This window comes from Canis lupus, chromosome 18, assembly GCF_003254725.2.
Source record: "Canis lupus dingo isolate Sandy chromosome 18, ASM325472v2, whole genome shotgun sequence".
NCBI classification, from domain to species: Eukaryota; Metazoa; Chordata; class Mammalia; order Carnivora; family Canidae; genus Canis; species Canis lupus.
This window is the reverse complement of record NC_064260.1, coordinates 50,841,143-50,859,704: the sequence shown is the minus strand read 5'-3', so window position 1 is coordinate 50,859,704 and position 18,562 is coordinate 50,841,143. Positions and strand designations below refer to the sequence as shown.

The window sequence follows — 18,562 nt, the reverse complement described above, 5'->3', positions numbered from 1 at the left end:
GGTGGACCTGACCCAGCCTGGCTGTGAGCACCAAGTCTGGCAAAGGAGAAAGGTTCCTGCTCTGGAGCAGTTAGCCCTGAAATCCTGAACAGCTCTTCCAAGGGGTATCCATTGCCAGAGCCAAGCCTTTAATGCACAGAAGGGGAAACTGAGACATCCTTCTGAGAGACACTATTTGCCAAGGTCACACAGCAAGTCAGTTCCCAGAACTAGTTCCCAGAACACGTTCCCAGAACATGGCCTCTTGCCCTGGGCTCTTTCCCTGCATCTTGATCCCAGCAGCCAGCCTTTGAGAGGTACACAGAGATTACTACACTGTGAGCCAGGCACCTGGTTCAAAGTCCACATCTATTACATAACAGCCGTGTTGCTTGGACCACTCCATTCTCTGTACTAGGCCTCAATCACCCAAGACGGATGACTAAGGGGCCCCCACTCCAACTGTGAGTCTGGGATTCTCTGAAATGTGGTATTTTTCCAGGCTGTGGCATCCCTCTATGGCAGTCTGTAGGACACTTCTGGGGTGTTTTCCTCCCACCAGCCTGGAGCTAAGGAGCACTATAAGGAGACAGTGGTTGCTTCAGCCATGAGCTATGCAGACCACCCTGAGGATGACCTGGGGGTCTGTTTTACACACCTTGGAGCCTATGGGATTCCTCCAATGGTAAGTCCCTGGTGCACTTGGCACAGACCTATGAGAATAGCCTCTGATGGATTGAATTAGAAGAAGGAAAACCACAGGGTCAGTACCAGTACTTGCTTCCACTCATGTCCATGCAGGCCATGTCTCCAAGGCCCAAGGTGGCCTTGCTCATTCAGGGCTAAAAACTTGGTCATCTAGGAGACTTCAGGCCCACCCAGACCCTACACTAGGCACATGGGCTCTTCCCACCTGAAACTGGGTCTCAGGGGAGCAGCATTCAACCTCCAAGCCTGAGGGGCACTGGCCAGCTGGGCCCTGGGCCCAAAGATGCTCAAAATGCCAAAGATGGGAGGTCCCTTCCAGGCCAAGTGGTCCAATCCACTGTCACTGCAAGTTTGCGAACAGGGAAACTGAGCCCAGAGAGGGGAAGGAGCTTGCATAACACCCAAGTAGGCTGGTGGTAGGCTACAACCAGAATCTGTCTCCTGTCCAGGACTCTCCCCTGCATCAAACACAACCAACTGAGATCTAGGCTGAGTCCACCTCCAATTCTCCAGAACCTTGACAATCCTTGACAGAAGGCTCTTCCAGCTCATCCCTTGTCTATGCTAGGTGATTCAAGAGCTTTCTCTTCAGCTGGATGGTCCTTTCATCTAAAGCTTCCTGGTGTTCCCTCCCCATTTGCTCAAAGTTCATATTTTCCTGCTTCTGGAATCTGCTCCATCAACAGGCCATAATTGCCACTACTCCCTGCCATGATTCAACCAGCTGTCTTCAGGTCAAGTATTTCCAGGGATGGGAGACCATCATTCCCCCTGCTCTTGGGAGTCTCTTCTTGCTTGCTCCTTGGGCTTTCCTTCTGTCACTGGCCAGTTCCAGGCCTCATGCTTTCCTATGATCACCCCAGCTTTGAGCCCCATTGGTCTTTCCTGGGATCCTGTGGACCATTCCTTGCAGACTTCCTCTCTCCTGAGCCCAGGGCCAGTGGGAATAATAAAAGCCCACATGTCACAGGGTTGCCATGAGGTTTGAGTGAGGTAATGCACACATTAGGCATACAAAGTGCAGGGAAGTGCTGCATCCATGAACTCTCATGTTGCAAGGTGTGTTCAGGTGACAACAAGGAGATCCTTGAAGCTAGTGCCTATGGTGGCTGAGAGACCTAGGGGCAAAGAAAAAGGGAGCCAGGAGGAATTTTGGATGATTGGTACTAATAGAAACCAGGAGTATTTTAAGTTGAGGAAGAACTTAGTTAGATTGGCTTCTAGAAAAATGGCAAGGGGAGCTCAGTCACTGAGCACTGAAAGGGTTCATTGGACCTCCATCCCTGGACTTGCTGAGTACTGTGGAAGCCAGTGGTACCCAGGGAGGGATAATCCTAGGACCCAGGCCAGAGTTCCCAGGATAATTTTGTGTCATCCCTCAACCTTCCAAGGCCCCCACCTGTCATCTTTGTCTTTTTCTTTGGAACTACTATAGCCCCTAACCCGGCCCAGCCCTTTTGGTGCTCTGAGATCAGGTTGGGCCAAGCTTACAAAAAGTGGGTGCCCAGGTTCTGTTTCTACAGTGACGGGGACAGAGCCCATGCTATCTCCCCAAGCAGCACATGCCATTTCTTCAGAGCCTTCTTCAATATTCTATTTTTCATAAAGGTGAAAAAATGATAACTAACATTCCTTCATTCAACATTGATTGCACTCCTTTTATGTGTCAGGCATCATTCCAAGTGCTTTAATGTCTTAACTCATTTAAATTTTGAATCAATCCTTTGATGTAGGAGCTATTATTCTCCTCACATCTCTATTTAACAGATGGGTAAACTGAGTCATGAGAAGTCAAGTCACTTGCCCAATATGAAGGAGCTGGGACTCTACATGGGCATCTCACCCCAGAGCCCCTTGCTGGACCCCCAACCTCTCCTGCCACTCTGAGCCTCAGGATCCCTCCCACTCACCTGCTTTTCCAGAAAGGACTTACTGGCTCTTTCCCCACAGACCCCTCGCAGTCCTGCCCGTAGCATAGGAGCCAAGCCGCCTGGTCAAGGTGAAGGCTCAGTTGCCCTTAGCGAGGCTTCTTCAGCTTTACTCCCACACCTGTTAACACAACCTCAAGCTGTGATGGCTTCTTTTGTGGCTACCTGTCCCTGTCTGGGATCTCATTTATGATTGCATTCCTCTGTCTATCCCCCCACCCCGCCCACAGCACAGCACAGTTTGACCAGCCAGTCACTAGACATCCAGCAACTCAGCTCAATAACACCTCCTCAGGGAGACCATCCTGATCTCCCTGGGCTCAGTCAGTCCTCATATGGCTTCTCCCCACACATCTGGCCTGTCTTCTTCCCAGCAGTCTTTCATGGCTGTGACTTCAATGGCTTCATGGAGTTCTCACTTTCCCACCAGCCTGGATGCTCCACGAAGTTAAGAACAGGCCTGTTTCCACACATTGCATCTCCAGTGCCTAGCACAGAGCCTGGCACAAAGTCAGCACTCAGATGTGTGTGCATGAATGAAATACATACCCAAGGCCCTGCTCTGGGCTGGGTCTTAGGCTAGATGCTGAGAATATGGAGACCAAACAGAGATGCTGGTGGAGAGACAGAGAGGTAAACAAGCGATGATAATACAAGATGAGAAATGCACTGATGAGGAAATGGGGGAGGCTGTGAGGACACTGAGAAAGGGTCCCGGACTGAATGAGAGAACCAGCAGAGCAGGAGGAACTCACCAGTCTGTGTGGAGGAGTGGAGGTGGTGGAGAAGACTCTGAAACTGGGCTGAACTAACAGATGAACAGTGGTGGGTCTGTCTCCTCCATACATCCAGCTCCTCAAGGGCAAGGCCAGTGTCCTGAACTCCTGTCTACCCCTTGGGTCTTACAGGAGTGTTGAGTCCCTGCTCTGCATTCACAGAGCATTTTAGGTGATGATTTTTTCCCCCCTCCTTGGAACATGGCTGGTCTGACATGCTCTTCATTGTACTACTTATGTCCCCTTTGCTCAGCCCTGCCTCCAGGTCCTTGCCTAGAGCAGTTTCATCTTTTCCCACCTGGATACACTCTCCATTCCCACCCACTGCATGGTTCCATGTCCCTCACCTTCTTGGCTCAGCCCACTCACCCGGCTCTGACCGTCTCAATGTGTGGGTGCCAGCATGTACCCTCTTCACATGAGATTTGTTGATTTCATAACCATAAATAGATAAAATGTTCTGAATATCTCCCTGTGCAAGTAGATTGGGGGAGTGATCACATAATGAAAAGGCCTTGAGAGAAAGAAAACAGGCTGCTAGGATGCAGATGAAGACAAGACAGCCATTGCTCAGACCAGCTCTACATAAAGATTATGCTTTCACTCCACAGACTGATAAACCCTAGGCCTGGGACTGGGGAGATACTTGGGAATCTGTTTGACAACTTTGGTGTGGTTTCAGACCCATGAATTCAAAAGAACAGTCTGATAAAAAATGGAAAGAAGTAGGAGCACCTGAGTGGCTCAGTGGTTGAGTGTCTGCCTTTGTCTCAAGTCGTGATCCCAAGGTCCTGGGATCAAGTCCTGCATCAGTTTCCTTGCAGGGAGCCTGCTTCACCCTCTGCCTATGTCTTCTGCCTCTCTCTGTGTGTCTCTCATGAATAAATAAAATCTTTTTAAAAATGGGAAGAAGTGGAAATCAGGAAACCTGTTTTCTAATTCTGGAATTATCTCATTCTAGCTGTGTGACCCTGGGCAAGTTACTAAACTTCTCTGAGAAGCTGCATAGAAATTCTTCTCGTTGCTTAGATTGAAGACTCTAGGAGGCCTAAGACCCCATAAGACCATAATTTTTTTTCTTTCCAGGACTTTCTGCCCTCCTGAATATACCTTAATCACCAACTATGGGACACCCCCAACCTTCCCAAATTGTAGTCCTGAGACTGGGGTTAGGATAAAGATGGAATGGAGTATCCTGACTCCTTATTGCCAACTCCAACTCTTGTTGCCATGGCAACAGGATGTGGAACATCTCTCCTGCATGGAGAGGCTCCATAGGGGCTAGAAGCTAGTAAGGAGCCTAGCCCATGAGGATTCCCAATCTCTCCTCCCTTAAGGAGTGTTGAGATAATACTGCTTTCTGGCATTTGGAAGAGTAAAGGGAGATAAAATGACAGCTTGGTATGCCCTGGGCCCAGAGAGCTTCTGGCTGAGAAAGAGAGAGACACGTGGAGATATTCCTAGTGTGAACTCATCCTACTCTAAAAGATGGAAAACTTTCTCTGCAAAGGGTCAGTTTGTAAGTATTTTAGGGTTTTCAAGCCATATTGTCTCTGTTGTGACTGCTCAACCCTACCATTGTAAGGTGAAAACAGCCATAGACAATACATAAACAAATGGAGGTAGCTGTGTGCTGGTAAAACTTTATTTATGAAAACATTCAGTGGGCCAGATTTGGCATGCTGGCCAGGGTCTGCAGTACCTGGCAGTACCCTATGGTGCAAGAGAAAGATATGGGGAGCAGGAACTAGGATTAAGGCCCAGAATCACCAATGACTTGCTGTGTGACTTTGGGTAAATCATTGTCTATCTCTGATCCTCAGTTTCACCATCTGCCAAATGACTATAACAATAACAGGCAGATTTGCCATGAGAATCAATCTAGCAGGTCAAAGCAAATCTTGAGTCTTTCCATCTCTCTGTTCCATCACTTCAAGCAGAGCTAAGTCCCCTCCCAAGGCCATACCTTCCCTGCTAAGGGTGGCAGCAGTCCACTGGAAGGAAGAGATGTCTCTCTCTAGAATCAGATTCTTAGCCTGGCTTTCCAACTTCCAGCCTCAAGTGACCCCATTTCTGTAGCAAGCCAAGCACAGGAGGAAATGAGGAATCCCTTCTTTTCCACCATCCAGTCATTTGGCAGGAGGCTACAGTTCACTTGAGAAAGTGATGTGGCTGCAGTGGCTGGTTGCCAGGCTTTAGAGGAGGACTTTGAAACTCAAAGTTAGGAAAGGTGAGCTTCAGTGCTCTCCAGATCATTTACTTATGGCCCCAGCTTCCCTGGGGTGCATGTCAATTAGCCATAGCTATAATCTGGTGGTAAGTCACAGAGCCATCAATTGCATTAATGGATCTTTCTTTAGCCATCTATCTCATCTACCTGTCTGGTCTGACCACCACTGAGATCTTGCATCCTTAAGCATTGTCATCTGCTCTGAAGAACCATAAAGTGATTCTCTTCCTCCTACTCCCTCCTTTTCTCCCCCTTCTTTCCCTTCCTCTCTCTTTCTCCTCATCATAAACACATTTGTCTGGGGCAAGACAGGATACACTTCAACACCCTTCTGTCAAGAAAGATCCTTGCCCCAAGTATCTGGAAAAGCAGCTCCAACCAGGAGTCTCCATGCTTTTTTAAAGAAGCAGACCCCCCACCCCAATCACCTTCCATCTCCCTCTCAGGAGGCCATCATCCCCAAAATCTCTGGAAAAGATACACATTCTTTTTGAGAGTGGTTGAGGGGTGATGTCTCTCTAGGTCCCCAGTAAAGCTATGCAAGACAGAGGCAGGGGATCTCACGGCCTGTTCTTGCTATAAAAAGACCTTTTTCGGAAAAAAATAATAAAGAAAGAAATCAGCCAATCCGTCCTCAATGCCATCACCTCTTCTTGGTGATTTTTCGGGGAAGGAGTGGGCGGGTTGCCATGGCAACAGATGCAAAGAGCTTGTCTCAGTAAAGAAGGGACCTTGATATTTTTTTCTCTCTCATTCTCTCTCTCAGTTGTGTGTGTATGTGTGTGTGTGCGCGCTGCGCATGCTTGTGCCCACACCAGGAAATTTTTTTTAGAACTAAAGAAAGCCCTTCTCTTCCCTCAGCTCCCCAAATATGGAGCGATGGAAAACCACTTACTCCTGCAGGCCAGGGAGGATTCAGGATAATTCAAGAGAAAAGAGAGAGGTCATATGGGGCTCCCTTCCTCCATCTTTTTACTAGAGATTGCATGCAACACAGATCACAAATGGTGAAAGGGTCAAGGGTTGGGAGGAAAGGAAGATCCTGATGGAGAGAGGTAAAGGATAGGTTGTGCAAGAGTCCAGCGAGTGATATCAGAGAGGGTAACAGAAGGTGCATTGAGGCTGGAGATGCATGCAAATTCATATTCTCCATTGGGTGCTGAAAACAAAAGACACAGAGCAAACTCACACATAAACACAAACACATACATGGACAGGGAGGCACACAGAAAGTTGCAAACATAAACATATACACAAACATAGAACTACACACAACACAGGAAGTGGTAGACATTTTTTACAAAGACAGACATAGGTGCAGGCATAGGCAAATGCATAGATATGCAGAGATACAGACATACAGCTACAAAGACACATGCAAACAGACACAGAAATACAAATACAGTCACAGCCAAATGGACAGACAGACATATGCATGTCCTTAGTCTGGCTCCCTCTTTCAATGGCCCAAGCATCCCTAAACAGCCATGCATAGCTGAGAATACTGCAGGCTCACCCAGTGGATTTAGCTGGGTGGCTTCTGTTCCCCCATTCTTTCTACACATTCACCCCCAAAGCCTCTTATTTTTTAAAGCCCCTCATTTTTAAAAGTGGATTCCACACCCAGTATGAGGCCCAATGTGGGGCTCAAACTCATGATGCTGAGATCAAGACCTGAGCTGAGATCAAGAGTTAGATGCTCAATTGACTGAGCCACCCAGGCACCCCAGCCAAAGCCCCTCTTTCAATTCACTTCTTGCCCATTTTCCCATAGCCAATGGGCTCTGATACCTCCCCCATCTCAAGCTTCCAATTCTTAGCTTGTTCTGTTCTGCTGCTGCTGCCTGCCGATTCGGTAGGAGGGAGAGTGGGGTGACTCAGCCAGGCCAAGATGACTCACACTGCCAGTATTTTTAGCAGCGGCCAGGAGCTCTCTAGCGTGCCAGCCGCCCCCCTCCTCCTGCTTGCTATTTTGGAACCGTCACTGATGATATAAATAGCTCCTCTCCCACGGCCTGAAGCTGCTGCCAAGCTATTTTTGGTTCTGCACAGTTAAATATAGCTTCACGGAGGTGGGAGGCAAGGGGAGTGGGAGCTGGCCTAGGGAGAGGAGACATTGGGACATACAGAGCTTCTCAACTTGAATCAGAGTGGGCGAACTAGGATGAGCCCTTTTCTTCCCCTCCCTGTCCCTTTCTAGACCCTTCTTTCCTTCCAGAGGGCCTCCCCCCCACCCACCCATTCTTCTGGAAAAATGCAAGGGTTCTCTTGAGCTAGTTCTTCTCTCATGCTTATTTTACTCCTCCAGCTCAGAAACCTTGGGCCCCTAAGAGACCCTCTCATATTCATCCTCAGAGGAGAAGTGGACAGCTAACTGGGGCCTCACTCTCAGGCCTGTGTGAACTCAAGCTCTACTTTAGTGTCTAGGCAGACCATGGCCAAATTACTTTCAGTGTGATCTTTCAGAACCATGGACAGTGGTCAGTGCCCCATTCTTTCACAGGCGGCTCTGTTCAGCGGGGCTGGAGATTGGCTGGACCTGATGAACAGATGGTTCTTATCATAGGAAGGAATACTAAGGTTGTCTTCCAGCCAAGGCTAAGGCATCAGTGGGTGAAGAAAACAGGAACGCTGCCCTGGATTTTCATACAATAATAAGGTCCAAAGATCAAGGGGTTGTCCAAACAGAAGTTTGGGGGGGGGGGAGGGTGTTACATCAGGGGTCAGATAGAGATGAAAGTGGAACAGAGACATACTTCCTGAAGGAATGATTCTCTGTAATCGAGATAAATAGGGTTAGAGATAGTGGCAGACAGACATACACACCTTTTCCCTCATCTCAGTTGTGCCACTGAACACAGGATGGTTGATGGAGATGGCCCCAACCTCTGCCAAAATGGCTCAAGAGGTCAGCATGGATGCCCAGACATCCTCTTCTGAGACACCCTTCTCTTCATCTGTCTTCTGCTCCCATTCTGCCTCTCTTGCATCACATTTTCCCATGGGGATTAGTAGTTCCTTGACCCCAAATTTTGCTTCTTGGGGTCAATTTATCCTCACCATTCCTATGTGACTTTGTATGATAAGGTCAATCCCTCTCCTCCAATTTTTAAGTGGTCTCATTTTCAGCCTCTTAGTGATTTCACATAGATCCTTACTCTACCAAATAAGATTTCACATAAAAATGTCCCCTAGACCACTTCCTTCTCCTTTTATGGGATTCTGGGGCAAAGAAAGGCGCCCCTCAGCCCCTGTAGATAGTAATCATCTGTACTGAAAAGAGAAAAAAGAAGGGGAAGGGGCAGAGGTGATATGATGTGGAGACAAAACTGATGAAGAAAGGAAGAAAGTCTCAAGAGAGCAGAAGGGGGTCATTTTTTGGGGAGGGGGTGGCGGGGAGGGGGCGCACAAAGCTGAGATAGATCACAAGCAGACAGTGAGATTCAGAAACTAGTTGGACCGAGGGAGGAGAATGTGGAGAAATGAAGGTTGAGAGACAGAACAAGAAATCCTAGCACTGAAGATGGGGAGGGGGTTGGAGGGGGATATGGAGGACAGCCTGACGGAGTTACGGCGTCCCTGGCAGGTGCGGGGATCTCGAAGGGTCCAGCCGGCCCCCTCATTTCTTTGCTGCCTCCCCATCTTCCCTGCCAGAGACGGGGGGGAGCCCTCCGGAGCGTTGCGGAGGCAGGCAGGCCCCGCCCGCCGCCGCCGCGGCAGCCGCCGGAGGATTCCTGTCCTAATATGGAGCTGGGATTCCCCCGGCCCCGCCCCCGCCCCCGGCCCGCCGGGAGACCGAGGCTTGCAGTTGGGCGGAGGGAACTGCTCGCTTTGGGGGCTGGCAACGGATGGGGGAAGGGATACTTAGGTGCAGACCCAGATCCTCATGGTGCCCTGGGACCCTGCCTCAGTTTCCCCTGTTAGTGGCTGCAGTTAATTAATTGACAGGGAACTGAAAATCATTGCAGACTACAGCGTTGGTGTTGGTGTTCCTATTTCTGGCTGTGGGAAAATAGAACCAAGGCCAACTTCAGCTGGTCCCTCTCCTTCAGGACCCCCTTTTCACCTCACTCTAGAGACTTAGACTTCCATGTAATGCCCCCTGCTAAATGCCAAGAACCGGGTTTCCAAAGGGTGGGGGGAGGAGATTTGTTCTTTGAAAGTGACTATGGGAATCCCAGATTGAGTAATCCCTAGAGAGAAACCCCAGCTGCGACCTCTCCTGTGGAGGCCAAGGAAGGTCCTTCCCCCACTAATGAACGTGACCTTTATCTGGCAAATAGCAAGGAGGGATTTGTAGACTACCCAGCTCCTCCCCCATTTCCTTATCTCTTTAGAAAAATCGATGTTGGAAACAGACCCTCCCTCCTCTCTACAGACTCTCCTCCCAGGGGCTTCAGACCACCTTAACCCTTGCCCTGTCCCTTCCCCCAGCTGAGCGCATTTGGACCCCTGGGTCCCTGCACCCCCCTTTCAGGCTTCCCTAACGCAGCGCCTGTTTTTTGGCTCAGCTGCCGCCAGGCGCGGCCCCCTCCGCAGCCTCTGTTCTCCCCCTCCTCCCGTCCCCCCTCCCGCTCTCATTCTACGTCATGGGATGACGTCGGGAGCTAGGGAGGGAGGAGGAGCGCTCCCCCCTCCCCAGCCAGTGGCTCCCGCTGCAGCTTGCTTAGCCCAGCCTCCTGCTTTCCCGCCCCCCCTTTCTCTAAAGCGAGCCCCCCACGCCTAGCAGGAGCTATATAAGGCGGAACGAGGCAGGCGACGGGGGCAGCGCAGCCGAGCGGAGCCCAGGAGAGGAGAGAGGAGAGAGAGAGAGCCTGAGCGAGAGACGGGGAAGCAAGAAGGAAGCCACCGGTGCGTCGGGACGGGAACGCAGGTGTTCGGAGCACCGGGGCTGGAGCTCTGCAGCCGCTAGTCATGTACCGCTCCACCAAGGGCGCCTCCAAGGCGCGCCGCGACCAGATCAACGCTGAGATCCGGAACCTCAAGGAGCTGCTGCCTCTGGCCGAAGCAGACAAGGTCCGGCTGTCCTACCTGCACATTATGAGTCTTGCTTGCATCTACACTCGCAAGGGCGTCTTCTTCGCTGGAGGTGAGCAAACTGGGGCCGCTGGAAACCAGAGGCAGTGGAGCTGAGGGAACCCACGGGGACTGCTGCATGTCTAGGGCAGTGTGGCGACAAGCCGGGCAGAGAAGGGAGACTTGGGGAACTCTCAGGACTTCCTACTTTTCCTCATGGACTCTATTCAGATCTCACCTTAGTTCTGGATGAGGGTAAGAGCCTGGATAGTGTCCCCGGTCCCAGACTTATGGGAGGAGGAGAGCCAGGACAGAATGGCCCTAGTTCCCACAAGCGCAGAGGCTCTCCAGAAGACCGGGGAGGGAAGCCCGGGAAGTTGCAAGGATGGAGTCCCCAAAAACCGGGCAAATGCATCCACTATTCTCTATACTGAGAGGAGGCTCCTCTGCAGACTTTGGAGCGCTGTCCACGGTGCTGACAGCACCACCTGATTGCTAGGCGCTGCCCGCGGTGCTGAGCGCCCCGCCGGCTTTTAAGCGCTGTCCGTGGGTCTGAAATTCGGGGCCCTGACTTAGAATTCAAAGGGCTCTCTGGCTAGGGTGATCCAGCAACAGGTTCCCTGGGCAAGAGCTGTGGGCAGTGGGTCAACAGGTGTGTGCAGAGGTAGGTTCATGAGAAATTCTTCTGGATTTTCTGAAACTCAGTCCATTTATGCTTTGCCTCCCAGTTTTACTCCTGACACACCATGTCTTCTTACTCTGCAGGCACTCCTCTGGCGGGCCCCACAGGGCTTCTCTCATCTCAAGAGCTTGAAGACATAGTGGCAGCACTACCTGGATTTCTACTTGTGTTCACAGCTGAGGGCAAGCTGCTATATCTGTCTGAGAGTGTGAGCGAACATCTGGGCCATTCCATGGTGAGTGGTGAGGTTCCTCTCAGTTTGGGCTGGGGCACATAGGGGATACAATGAGCTTTCCACTTTTGAGAATCTGAAAATTACTGAGGAGGGGGGTGGAGCCCTGACAGATGCTATGTACCAGGGATTGCTGCCTTCACTAAATGTCGTCTCATCTCTTCATCTTTCTCCAGGTGGACCTGGTTGCCCAGGGTGACAGTATCTACGACATCATTGACCCAGCTGACCACCTAACTGTGCGCCAGCAACTCACCCTGCCCTCTGCCCTGGACACTGGTAAGAACTCCCTCTCCCTCCCTCAATCAAATCTCCTTCCTGCTTCTCTGCTCCTCCCCACCTGCTCTCTCTCAACTATCCACTCTCTTATCAGTTTTTCTCTTCATTTACTTAGATCGTCTCTTCCGCTGTCGCTTCAACACCTCCAAGTCCCTCAGGCGCCAGAGTGCAGGCAACAAACTGGTGCTTATTCGAGGCCGATTCCATGCTCATCCACCTGGGGCCTACTGGGCAGGAAACCCTGTTTTCACAGCTTTCTGTGCCCCATTGGAGCCAAGACCTCGCCCTGGCCCTGGCCCTGGCCCGGCCTCACTCTTCCTGGCCATGTTCCAGAGCCGTCATGCTAAGGACCTGGCCCTACTGGACATCTCTGAGAGGTAAGCCCAGAGCATTCAGACTCCAGGAGAGAGGCAAGCCAGAGATAAGGGGACCCTAGATTCTGGAGTCAGGGGCAGGGATAATGGGGTTTAAGGGGGCAGAGGACCTGGGAGGGAGTGAGATTCCTGGGTATAAAGCAAGAAAAACAGAAAGCTGACCTCACCCTTTCCACCTTCCCAGTGTCCTAATCTACCTGGGCTTTGAGCGCAGTGAACTGCTCTGTAAATCATGGTATGGACTTCTGCACCCTGAGGACCTGGCCCACGCTTCTGCTCAACACTACCGCCTGTGTGAGTGTCCAGAGAGGCTGGGGACAAGACAGGGAGCTGGGAAAGGTCATGGGAGACCCAACCAAGAAGGGCTGTGGTCAAGACTTATGCTGGGGAGATACCAGAGGCCAACAATTTTGGATACTATAGGGTTAATGTTAGGGTGAGGAGTCAGAGTGAGAATAGAATCAGAACTGGGGGACTCTAAGTGGTGAGCTGAGTGGTGCAGGTTAGGGTAGTCAGAAATAGAGATGTCATCGATACCCCTATTCAGTGGACAGGTCAGCAAGGAGGGAGTTTAAGTGGTTACCTGATGGACATCCTAACTCTGTGTCTCTTCTTTCCCTTCAGTGGCTGAGAGTGGAGATATTCAGGCAGAGATGGTCGTGAGACTGCAGGCCAAGCCTGGAGGCTGGGCATGGATTTATTGCCTGTTATACTCAGAAGGTCCAGAGGGCCCCATTACTGCTAATAACTATCCAATCAGGTGAGATGCAATACAGGCTTGGAGGGCAGCTGAGGTGGACATAGAAGAGATAAAAATTGGGGAACTTCTCTGGGAAAGACCTCAGACCCTGACCATCTGCCTCTTCTCTTCTCTCCAGTGACACGGAAGCCTGGAGCCTCCGCCAGCAGCTGAACTCTGAGAACACCCAGGCAGCCTATGTCCTGGGCACCCCAACCATGCTGCCCTCATTCCCTGAGAACATCCTCTCCCAAGAGCATTGCTCCAGCCCCAACCCACTCTTCACCCCAGCCCTGGGGGCTACCAGAAGCACCAATTTCCCTAGTGCTCCAGAGCTGGGTGCTGCCTCAACATCAGAAGAGCTACCCCAGTCTCAAAAAGAGCTTGGATTTAGTTACCTGGCATTCCCATCTGGCTCTGAGCCTTCTCTTCAAGCAGAGCTGAGCAAGGATCTTGTGTGCACCCCACCCTACACACCCCACCAGCCAGGAGGCTGTGCCTTCCTCTTTAGCCTCCATGAGCCCTTCCAGACCCACTTGTCTACTCCATCCAGCTCTCTCCAAGAACAGCTGACTCCAAGCACCGCAACCTTTTCTGATCAACTGACGCCCAGCAGTGCAACCTTCCCAGATCCACTGACTAGCCCACTTCAAGGCCAGCTGACCGAAACCTCAGCCAGAAGCTATGAAGATCAATTGACTCCCTGCACTTCTACCTTCCCAGACCAGCTGCTTCCAAGCACTGCCACCTTCCCAGAGGCTCTGGGCAGCCCTGCCCATGAGCAACTGACTCCTCCCAGCACAGCATTCCAAGCACACCTCAACAGCCCCAGCCAAACTTTCCCAGAGCAACTGAGTCCCAATCCCACCAAGACTTACTTCACCCAGGAGGGATGCAGTTTTCTCTATGAGAAGTTGCCCCCAAGTCCTAGCAGCCCTGGTAATGGGGACTGCACGCTCCTGGCCCTAGCCCAGCTGCGGGGCCCCCTCTCTGTGGATGTCCCTCTGGTGCCCGAAGGCCTGCTTACACCTGAGGCCTCTCCAGTCAAGCAGAGTTTCTTCCACTACTCTGAGAAGGAACAGAATGAAATAGACCGCCTCATCCAGCAGATCAGCCAGTTGGCACAGGGCATGGACAGGCCCTTCTCAGCTGAGGCTGGTATGGGCGGGCTGGAGCCACTTGGAGGTCTGGAGCCCCTGGACTCCAACCTGTCCCTGCCAGGGGCTGGTCCCCCTGTGCTCAGCCTGGACCTGAAACCCTGGAAATGCCAGGAGCTGGATTTCCTGGCTGATCCTGATAACATATTCCTGGAAGAGACGCCCGTGGAAGACATCTTCATGGATCTCTCTACTCCAGACCCCAATGGGGAATGGAGTTCAGGGGATCCTGAGGCAGCGGTCCCAGGAGGGGCCTCATCGCCTTGCAACAACCTGTCCCCAGAAGACCACAGCTTCCTGGAGGACCTGGCCACATATGAAACCGCCTTTGAGACAGGTGTCTCAGCATTCCCCTATGATGGGTTTACTGATGAGTTGCATCAACTCCAGAGCCAAGTTCAAGACAGCTTCCATGAAGGTGAGTCCAGCCAAAATGTTCAGGAACTTAAGTCCCTGTCCTGACAACAAGATGCTGTGGGATTAGATGAGTAAATTCCCCTTTCTGTACCTTAATTTTATTAATGAGTTAACAACACCTGCTGCCCAGGGTAGCAGTGAGGATAAGAACTAGTAAAAAAGAAAAAAAACAACAACAACAACAACTTAGCATAGATGTTCTGGACAAGCAGGCCTAGAAGGCAGGCTCAGGGATGTGGCATAAAGTACAAGAGAATCCTTGGATGATGGTTTGTGCTTCTTAACCCTATGAGGGACCTAGATCAGCCATCACCACCCATTTCATAAATGAAGAAAATCAAAGTCCCAGAGTTAAAGAAACTTGCCTAAAGTCACACAACAAATTGTTGGAAGAGGCATTAGAGTTCTATCTCAGTATTCTTGCACCCTAAAGAAAAAACAGAGCAAGAGTTTTTTAGGAGTTTGGGAAAGAAAGAAAGTGAAACTCAGCCCCTGGCCCATTGGAGGCTTCTTGCTCATGGCTTTATCTTATCCAAAACTATAGTCATAATTTCACTCCATCTACCTAAACTGCTCCCTAATCTTGCTGATCACTCAGTCATTGGACCAACAGATTTGAAGCCCATACTATGTGCCAACAGTGTGCCATGTCCTCAACCTATCTTTCCTTACTGACTGTCTTCTCTCTCTCTCTCTCTCTCTCTCTCTCTCTCTCTCTCTCTCTTTCTCTCTCTCTCTGCAGATGGAAGTGGAGGGGAACCAACGTTTTGAATAAGTCTGTGACTTAACGTCGTCAAGTATGGCATATTGTCATCAAGACGTGGAGCCGCTCTCCACCCCCCCGGGACTGTTGGGGGGATTCTGGGGGCCAAAGGGGGATATATCTGATTCCCCAAGCCCTGCAGGATTTGGCGGGGGGGAGGTGGGAGGGCAAGGGAGGGGAGCTTCTTTTTAAAATTTAGAGACTTCAAGCAATCCCAGTTTCCATTTCAATCTGTATTCACTCGTAGTGAGTTTCCTTGAATGGGATTTCAAGCGGAGAATGGGGGAGTCTCACTTCCCCACCCCCCGCACTACCCCCATGGGCCTGGGCCAGTTCTCCACTCCTGGGGGCCAAGCCACCCCTGGGCCTTGGTGGGGGAAAGGCAGAGCCCACCTGGGCCAGCCTGTGCCCTAAGGGGCTCTTGACACCCACGTAGAATTCTCTACACACCAGTAACGGGATTTCAATTCCGATGGACTCTGCCGCCCTGGCGGCCCTTCTTGTGACTTTTGCGCCCCGCGCCTGGGGTGGGGGGCGCGAAGAGACGCTACGTTCCTTTCCGATGGAGGAAGGCAGACCTGCCGCTGTCACACGTGTGCTTGCACGAGTGCGTGTACCTGGTGCGGGACTCACCCGGCTGCCAGACTGCCTGGGCCTGCCCAGGTGGCCACTTCGTGGTGCTGCGGTGACTTTGTAGCCAACTTTATAATAAAGTCCAGTTTGCCTTTTTGGTACCACTGGTGTTGTGCACTGCTGTGAAAAGAGAAGAATGGGGGGATCTGAGAAGGTTGGGAGGCCCAGATGGGAGCCTGCGAGTCAGGAGACAAAGTCTGGAGCCCTGGAGTTTCTTCATTCACTCACATACTCATTCATTCCTGCACTCAACACAAATGTGCATGGTGGGCCCACTCTGTGCTAGAAGCCGGAGAGTCTGGAGCCAAAACAGATGCTGCCTCTTGCCTTCAAGATGCTCTGGCATAAAAATATTTGAGGGTATTGGAATCTCCTTCCTGCTCCAGGCTTGCAGTACTCACAATGCAGGAGAGGGCAGAAGGGCCTGGGGATGGGCAAGGAATTCGACTTGGCATTTTCCTGGATGTGGGTTTGAAGTTTTAGAACATGAGTCTGTCTTCAGCCTGGTTCTTCAGGAAAGGAATTTCCCTTTGGGGCCCTGCATCTTCTCATTGGAAGTGATAACCATCTGCGTTATCTCTGCATGGGGTTATCAGTGGACAAACGTCCCTTGTTCACTATAACAGAGCCTCTAGACAGGCAATATTAGCACCATTTCACTGATGAAGGAACTAAGAAGGATCTCAGGTAAAAAGTGATTTGCCCCAAGGTTGGTGAGAGGCATAGGTGGGCAACCTACCTACATCATTGGCATCCGAGTTCCGGGCTGTCCCTTTCTTCCCCAAAGCTGGTGAATAACTATCTCAAATTGTCCCATTCCAGATTACCTAAGAAGGTCAGGCTTGGGCTGAGGCAGGGCCATCTTCTCTTCCAGGTCTACAAGCTAGAGCAGACCCCCAATTTCTGAGCAGAATATACCTAACTGAGTTAGGAGACAAGGTTTTCAAAAATGCGGTTTTCTTCCAAGCTTGAGGGCCCAATGGCCACAGGGTTTAGTGGGTGGAGGTGGGAGGATGAAAGTTAAGAAGCAGAAAGACGTGGATTCAAATCCTACCTCCAAAAATTATTTGCTAAGTGAGACCCAAGCCTCAGTTTCTTCACAGGTTAAAATGGGACAAAGATATTAATCTCTCAAAGATGATGCTAGACTTCAATTGGGTCTTTATAAACCGAAGAGCACAGACCAGACTTAAGTTATTTTTTTTAAAAAGATTTTATTATTTATTCATGAGACATACAGAGAGAGGAGAGACAGAGACATAGGCAGAGGGAAAAGCAGGCTCCTCACAGGGAGCCCGATGTGGGACTTGATCCCAGGACCCGGGGATCACACCCTGAGCCAAAGGCAGACACTCAATTACTGAGCCTCCCAGGCATCCCCAGACTTAAGTTATTAAAGTGAGTTAGAAGGCACTGGTGACCACCAAATCTCAAAGAAATTTCTTTCTCAAGGAGAGGAAGGAAACTCCAACCTCCCTCCAGTGAAATATTGGACTGGACTGGACTCCAGGACCTGAGATCATGACACTGAGAATCTCCTAAACTTCCTCTCATTCCAAATCCTCCAGCTCCAGGGCCATGCCCTTGAGAGGGTCCCATAGGAAGGAAGACATTCTAGGGAACTGTCACCCCTTTTCCACTTTGCATCGATTCTCTGCCTTCCTATAAATCTGTCCTTCAACTTGGATAGAAGAGCTGAACCGTAAGGCCCAGGAGGATTCTGTCTTAGCCCCACTGCTCTGCTGGCACCATGCACAGGGCTGAGCATATAGCAGGCACCCCAGAAATATTTGATTGAGAGGACTATCCCTGAAGATCAGCCCAAGGATTTGAATAGAAAGTCACCAATTTTCTACCACAAAAATTCGTTTCCTGAGTTCCCCAGAAGACAAAGAGTTGTAACTCTCAGCTTTAAATCTTAAGTAAAAATAACCTCGAGACACATGCGGAAGTCCCATCAAAAACCTCCCTGGTGGCCATCAAAAAGGAAAAAAAAACTTAGAAAGTAAGACCAAATAAATTAAATTTTTAAAAATTAAAATATATGAGAAAAAAAAAGAAGCACCTCACTGGTGGGTTTTGGTGGTGGTGATGGATGAGAGTAGACTGCATTTTGATAAGGAGGCACCAGGGATCACTCAGGAGGAGAAACTCCGGGGAGATAGACAGTGGCCGGCTCCGAGGGAAAAAAATTAGGAAAGCCAGCTGCTCCACCTGCTGGACAGAGAAGGTTATGTTTCTGTTCCTCTCACTGGCAAGGTCCCTGAGGCTCAGAGCATCATAGCCAAGAACAAATGGATAAACTAAGGCCAGGAGAGAGGAAAGGACTTGCTGGATAGTACTCCCAGAGTCACTGCAGATGCCAGCTCTACCCTCAACCAGTTTGCTTCTCACCAATACCAACTCTGCCCTGGGAGCAGAATGTAGGAGAAAGGGCTCAAGTTTTGGGGTCAAAGTCTGAGTTCAAGTGCTGACTCAAGCAGCTTCATTTTTCCATGTGGTAAATATTTACAAGACCCTCATGTGCCTGGAGCCGCTCTGGATGCTGGGAACGTAGCAGTGCACAAGACAGACAGGGTCCCTGGGCTCACAGAGCCTATGCTCTAGTTGTAAAAAGTAAAAAAAGTAAGCAAGTAGTCTGAAGAGAGT

The 18,562-nt window shown here is 50.6% G+C and overlaps 1 protein-coding gene across 2 annotated transcripts; it reads left to right on the top strand.

Moving 5' to 3' along the window:
- The first annotated feature begins 10,349 nt into the window (after window positions 1-10,349).
- Window positions 10,350-16,014, top strand: NPAS4 (neuronal PAS domain protein 4). Of its 2 annotated transcripts, XM_025446327.3 has the most exons (8): window positions 10,350-10,710; window positions 11,403-11,554; window positions 11,728-11,830; window positions 11,946-12,207; window positions 12,389-12,498; window positions 12,829-12,964; window positions 13,083-14,518; window positions 15,260-16,014. In XM_025446327.3, the coding sequence occupies exons 1-8, from the start codon at window positions 10,536-10,538 to the stop codon at window positions 15,286-15,288; spliced, it is 2,403 nt and encodes an 800-aa protein (XP_025302112.3). In that variant the 5' UTR covers window positions 10,350-10,535; the 3' UTR covers window positions 15,289-16,014. The 2 variants fall into 2 exon arrangements, with proteins under 2 accessions (XP_025302112.3, XP_048952828.1); XM_049096871.1 differs by lacking the exons at window positions 10,350-10,710; window positions 11,403-11,554; window positions 11,728-11,830; window positions 12,389-12,498 and having other exon boundaries at window positions 12,036-12,207.
- Window positions 16,015-18,562: the final 2,548 nt, after the last annotated feature.